The sequence below is a fragment of the Macaca fascicularis genome, chromosome 15 (assembly GCF_037993035.2).
Source record: "Macaca fascicularis isolate 582-1 chromosome 15, T2T-MFA8v1.1".
Classification (NCBI taxonomy): Eukaryota; Metazoa; Chordata; class Mammalia; order Primates; family Cercopithecidae; genus Macaca; species Macaca fascicularis.
The window spans coordinates 119709588-119715675 of NC_088389.1; the positions used below are offsets into that span (position 1 = coordinate 119709588).

A 6088-nucleotide genomic window follows, 5' to 3' on the forward strand; every position below is an offset into this window, starting at 1 on the left:
TTAGCCCTTTGGGTAAGAGTTGCAAGTGTTTTTTCTGGTTTGTCAGTTTTGCCACACACACACACACAAAAGTGGCCATGCAGAGACTTTAGGTGTTATATATTTTGGTATTGAACTTTTTAATTGCATCTAGGTATTGTGTTATTTCTCAGCCTTCCCACTCCAGTGTTTAAAAGGTTTGCTTTTAAAAATCTGTATGTCTCCTGGTTCCTTCATTTGTATATGTTTAGGTAGGATTTATTGTGGTCTGAGATGAACAGGATGGGCCCACCCAGTCCTCTAGCATCTTCTCCCTGACTTACCCGAAATGCTGTTCCCATTAAACTCCGGTTGTTTCTGGCGTCCATTCTGTTCATCTGCATCACCTTGTTTATACTATGGTACCTTTATAGTAAACTTTAATACCTGACCATGTTAGCCTGACATCTTTTTATATTTTTTTCCGTATTTTTTATTTCTCAATGAAATCCTGTCTATAGGCTGGGCGCAGTGGCTCAAGCCTGTAATCCCAGTGCTTTGGGAGGCCGAGATGGGCAGATCACGAGGTCAGGAGATCGAGACCATCCTGGCTAACACAGTGAAACCCCATCTCTACTAAAAAAATACAAAAAACTAGCCAGGCGAGGCAGCGGGCGCCTGTAGTCCCAGCTACGCGGGAGGCTGAGGCAGGAGAATGGCGTGAACCCGGGAGGCGGAGCTTGCAGTGAGCTGAGATCCGGCCACTGCACTCCAGCCTGGGCAACAGAGCAAGACTCCGTCTCAAAAAAAAAAAAAAAAAAAGAAATCCTGTCTATAGTAACTTACAGTGTTTTAAAGCAGGGGTCCCCAACACCTGGGCTGTGGACCAGTATTGTCTGGGGCCTGTTAGGAAGTGGGCAGCACAGCAGGAGGTGAGCATTACTGCCTGAGCTCTGCCTTCTGTCAGAGCAGCAGCAGCATTGGATTCTCATAGAAGCACAAACTCTGTTGTAAACTGCGCATGTGAGGGATCTAGGTTGCGTGCTCCTTATGAGAATCTAATGCCTGATGATCTGAGGTGGAACAGTTTCATCCCAAAACCATCTTCCCCTGTCCCTGGAAAAATTGTCTTCCACGAAACCAGTCCCTGGTGCCAAAAAGGTTGGGGACCACTGTCTTAAAGTATTAGATTAATGTGGAGTTGACATTTCATCATTTTGGATCATTCTATCCAGGATCATAGGTGCCTTTTCATTTGTTGAGATTTTCTGTTGCGGGGGTGGTTTAAGAGACAGGGTCTCACTCTGTTGCCCAGGCTGGAGTGCAGTGGCACGATCATGGCTCATTACAGCCTTGAACTCCTGGGCTCAAGTTACTGAGCTTGCCTCAGCTTCCTGAGTAGGTGGACTATAGGCACATACCACCACATTGGGCACTTTTTTTTTTTTTTTTAGAGATGGGATCTTACTATGTTGCCCAGGCCAGTATTGTGTTAATAGCGTGTTGAAGTTGCCTGTAAATCTTCTCATGTTTCTTGAAAAATTCATTCCTACTGACTATAATCTTGTGCTGCTGTTGTAAATGGAGTCATCTCTTTGATATATGCCAGCTGGCTGCTGAGTGAGTGTGTATAGAGACTTGTGCCACACCCGCTTCTGTACTTCTCTGCTGTTAGGAGTACTTCTCAGGTGCTGTTGGGTTTTCCAGGTGCATCACCTGCACATGGTACTCATTTCACCTCCTTCCTCTCTCTGATGCACCAGCCTTGGCTGTTCCCTGGCCCAGAAGCAGGGTCAGGGAGTAGAGGGTGGTGAGCCCTCGGGAGCCAGACCTGTGCCTTGACCAGGGGTACAATGTGGGATAAGGAACTTAACCTTTCTGTGCCTCTGGTTCTCCATCTGTCGGTGAGGACACAGCATCTGTCTGCCTTTTGGGATTTGGGGGAGGACACAGGAGCTAATAGGTGTGAAGCAGTTGACGAGTGGTCTGGCATGTGGTAAGTTTCAGTAATACTAATAGTTAACTTTTCCTGTTAAGACAATACCAGCTGTGTATTTTCTTTCCCATTTTTTCCCCATATTTTTGGAGAGTTGATTCTGCAACTTGCTTTCTCTTCATATTTTCAGGGACCTCTGCCTTGGGTATAAAATCATAGATGGGTGTGTTGCTAAGAAAAAGCTCTTGGCAACCAGTATTAATACCACACTCCATGTGACGTGTCTTCCTGTCATTTTTTATTGTCCTTTGACCAGGTGGGCTGGATGACACTTTGCACACAATTATTGATTATGCCTGTGAGCAGAACATTCCCTTTGTGTTTGCTCTCAACCGCAAAGCTCTGGGGCGCAGTTTGAATAAGGCAGTTCCTGTCAGCGTGGTAGGGATCTTCAGCTACGATGGGGCCCAGGTGAGCGCACAGGGCACAGGCCTCTTCAGTCACTGCCCGTGGGAGGAAGTGGGGGCAGGTGGTCAGTGTGGGCTTGCCCACAGAGCAGCTCCAGAACCTCCAGTAGGCTGTCATTGAGGAGAAGCCACCACTTAGGCAGAACCTTCTTGTAAAAAGGTAGCCTTTGTCTCCTTGACAGCATGGGGTGTCTGGTTCTGAATTGAGCTCTGTTCTGGGCTTGTGCTGACATAGTGGCACCTCAGGCAGGCCCAAGAAATCGGCCTAGCCCACTCTTCCCTCTGGGGCAGCATCCCTGGTAGCCATCCATAAGCATAAGGTCCACATGACCCCGTGTCAGCCCTGCTTCTCTGTGGAGGGTGCCATTGCTGAGTTGGAGGGACCCGTGTCCTCTGTCGCTGGGCTGTTACCTGTGTGCTCTCACTTGTGCCCAAGGATCAGTTCCACAAGATGGTTGAGCTGACAATGGCGGCCCGACAGGCGTACAAGACCATGCTGGAGAATGTGCAGCAGGAGCTGGCGGGAGAACCCAGGCCTCAGGCACCTCCCAGCCCGCCCACACAGGGCCCCAGCTGCCCTGCAGAAGATGGCCCCCCAGCCCTGACAGAAAAAGAAGAGCCACACTACAGTGAGTGCTTAAGGGAGAGTCGTGTCAGGTCGAGTGTCCTCTAAGTTATTTATCGACTTTAATTAGAGTCCCCAGGAGAGCAGCTTGATAATGCTGCAAGACCAGCTGAGTAGCAGGGCCCAGTAAGTCCAGCTGAGACTGGCCATAATAAGGCCAGTCCATTGCCTAAGAGGTATTATCAGACTTTTGCTTGTCAGTGACTGTCTCATACTTCAAGTCAGATGTCTCTTGACAATGGGTGGCCTTAAGGATAGCTATACCCAAGACAGGCTTGGAAGGCCAAGTAAAGGTTCAGTCCTCTCCTAGCCCACCCACACAAGGCCCCAGCTGCCCTGTAGAAGATGGCCCCCTAGCTTCTGTTCACTAAGGGGCAGCCTGGCCCAGCAGGCTGAGAACAGTGAGTGAACGCCTGCCAGGACACCTCTGAGCACCATGAGCTGCTGGGCAGTGGCCACAGGCTCCCTTGTCCATGCTGCTGGTTTTCTGACAGGAGTCTTCCTACTGGTTGATGCCTCTTCCTCACTCGTGCTGTTTTCTCATTTTAGTTGAAATCTGGAAAAAACATCTGGAAGCATACAGTCCATGTGCCCTGGAGCTAGAGGAATCCTTGGAGGCTTCAACCTCTCAAATGATGAATTTGAATTTATGAGAGTTCTTGCCTGTGTATCTGTATTTTGGGTAAGGAGGGGAGGTCTGAAAAAGACTTTGGGGCTTTTTCTTCTTCTCAGTTTTTCATGACAATGTAATTTGTGTAACTGTTGAATCTGGAAATTGATCAGCATTAAAGGGCACATGAAGCAGTGTCTGCAGGCATTCAGTGCTGCGGAGCCTGTTAAAGGTCACTCAGATGTGATGTGCAGGTGTTAATCTCTTCTAAAAGCCTGGTGACACAGCTCTGGCTTTCCGAGCACACTGTGGATCTGGAAAGTACTGGAAAATGTGATACTTAGAATACTTCGGCTGCTAAGGAAACTTCCTCTCCATTGCAGAATAGCTGAGCCAAGTGAGTGAGTTTGCAGATAGCAGGTGGTGAGCTCCTGCTTGCTGGAGGTGGCCATGGAGGGCCATTCCCGCCTGGCAACAGCACCGTCCTGCAGGGAGCCACTTGGCAGAAGGATGCAGGGCTGCTGGTGTCAGAGCAAGAGGGCTACCGGGCAAGGGCCCTTTCTCAGGGGATGTAGCTTTTTTAAAAGATTTGGTAACACTTGGAGGATTTGCTAAAATGAGCCTCAGAAGGGAAATCGGTTTTCTAACCTGTGACTTTTTGAAATGAATTATTCCTTTCAGTCTTTATTTTTCAAAGAAACAATGTGTATTGAAGTACCTAGATTTGTTTGATAATCAACAAATCTTTCCTTTTTAAATGAACATATTCTGAATGTGGTTTCTGTCTTAGGCCAGGAGGACAGAGTTTACTTTCATATTTTCCCTGTAAGTAAGAGGGCTTATTTATTTTAAATAAAGAGTAATTATTAAATTTTGTTTCAGACTCTGGTGATTTTAGGCTTATCAGTGGTCTCTGTCTTACTTGATCATTCGTATGTCTTAATTTATCCCCTTTGGACAGTCTAGGCCCTGAAATAAAAGGGGGCTGTGTAATGGGGATTCTGCTATCCCCAGCACTCCTAGGTCTGGAAGTAATGATTGTCAAAAGCCTCCAACACTGCACAGACCTGCGGGGGCCAGATCCTGGCTCAGTCCCAACCTGCGCTTGCGTTCTTCTCACCACAGCCAATGGCAGGAAAGAATCTTCACTGCTTTTTGCTTGTCAGGTAAGCAGGGTATTGTTTTGGCTTTGAAAGTGCTCTTAATTGAATTCAGTCATGCCAATATTGTACCTCTGAGAAGTGGCCAGTGATGAGCAAATAAAATTGGAATGAGTCAGAAATGACATGCTACGGGCAGGGCTGGAAATGTGACCAGAGGTTGGTGTATGAAGGCACCGTCCGCCCTGTCATCTGTGGAGCTCACAGTGACCAGTGTGAGCCTTGCTGTTCTTCACACGTTCTGAGCTGTTTAAACATGGGAAGTAGATGTGGTCAGTCAGGCCATCAGTAGTCCGAAAGCAGCGAGTCATCTCCACCCATTTATCTTTCAGGGCAGTCAGCGGGGCCGGCAGGAAAGGAGAGGGCTTTCCTGCTTCCTCCTCCCCTCATCAGTAGGTAGCAAGTCAGTTGTGGTAAGTTTGAAAATAGGAGATTATTTGAGAATGAAAGTTCCAAAATTAATTTGTGGGGAAAAAGACAAAATAGCTATCAGCTGCACTCAACAGCTAGAATTTTAAAATTTGATAAATCAAAAAGTTAAAGATCTCTACAGAGATGAATTCCTCTGCTCAGAGCCCCTTTTTAGAGCTCTCTAGGTCTGTGATGTTTGTTTTGCTAATCTTAAGATAAAAGCAGCTTAAACAGAGTAGGTAGGCTTTTCAACATTTCATGCAGCTGCTGAGAGCTTTCCTTCTGGGACTGACCAAACTCTCACCACGTGGTTGCCCGGTGATGCTGTCATTTTCTTGGCAGTGAAGGACTCCAGCTGAAGCCACTGCTGCAGGTGACTTCAGCTCCCTCAACGTGCAGATGGTGCCGCATGAAGCACACAGCTCTGGGCCAGGGGCGCCAAGTACAGTCATTTAACTGAACAATGTACAACTCTATTTTTACTTTTCCAGCAGAGCAAAGACTCAAAAATTCATCCTCATAACTACATTTCCCAATAGAACACTCCACATTATGAAAACTTTAAGTATGTAATTATTTTGTTAAGAGTGAAAGGTGCTCGAAATCCAGACTTTAGGAGAAGATACAGAGAACAGCACCAAGAATGTAAGTCCAAAGCCCATAGCATTTCACTCAGCAGTTTGTAGTGGTTGAAGCCACACCCAAAGCAAGAACCATAGTGAGCTGATGGATATTTTACAGGAAAACTTCAGGTTATGAGTGTGATAGTTCTGGGAGCAAGACTGGCATCCTTGGCTGGATGGGCAAGCACACGCCTCACAGGCGGCTAGGCCTCTTGACTCGCGGTGCGGAGGGGGGACGTGTGGAGACAACCAGGGTGTCTCCAGCGTCTTCAGGACACCTCTGTCGTGATGGATCCTG

At 47.4% G+C, this 6088-nt stretch overlaps 1 protein-coding gene across 23 annotated transcripts in view; it reads left to right on the forward strand.

Annotated features, from left to right (window-relative positions):
* Positions 1 to 5292, forward strand: part of SECISBP2 (SECIS binding protein 2) — a 42359-nt gene extending 37067 nt beyond the window's left edge. For 16 of the 23 annotated variants that reach the window (XM_074017806.1, XM_074017808.1, XM_074017810.1 and 13 more), the window contains 3 exons: positions 2211 to 2365; positions 2798 to 2990; positions 3536 to 4467. In XM_074017806.1, coding sequence (XP_073873907.1) covers positions 2211 to 2365; positions 2798 to 2990; positions 3536 to 3639 — 452 coding nt within the window. In that variant the 3' untranslated portion in view covers positions 3640 to 4467. Of the gene's footprint in view, positions 1 to 2210; positions 2366 to 2797; positions 2991 to 3535; positions 4468 to 4557; positions 4763 to 5088 lie in introns of those variants that run through there. The other 7 variants (XR_006692857.2, XR_012424858.1, XR_012424859.1 and 4 more) reach the window with 3 other exon arrangements.
* The last annotated feature ends 796 nt before the right edge of the window (positions 5293 to 6088 follow it).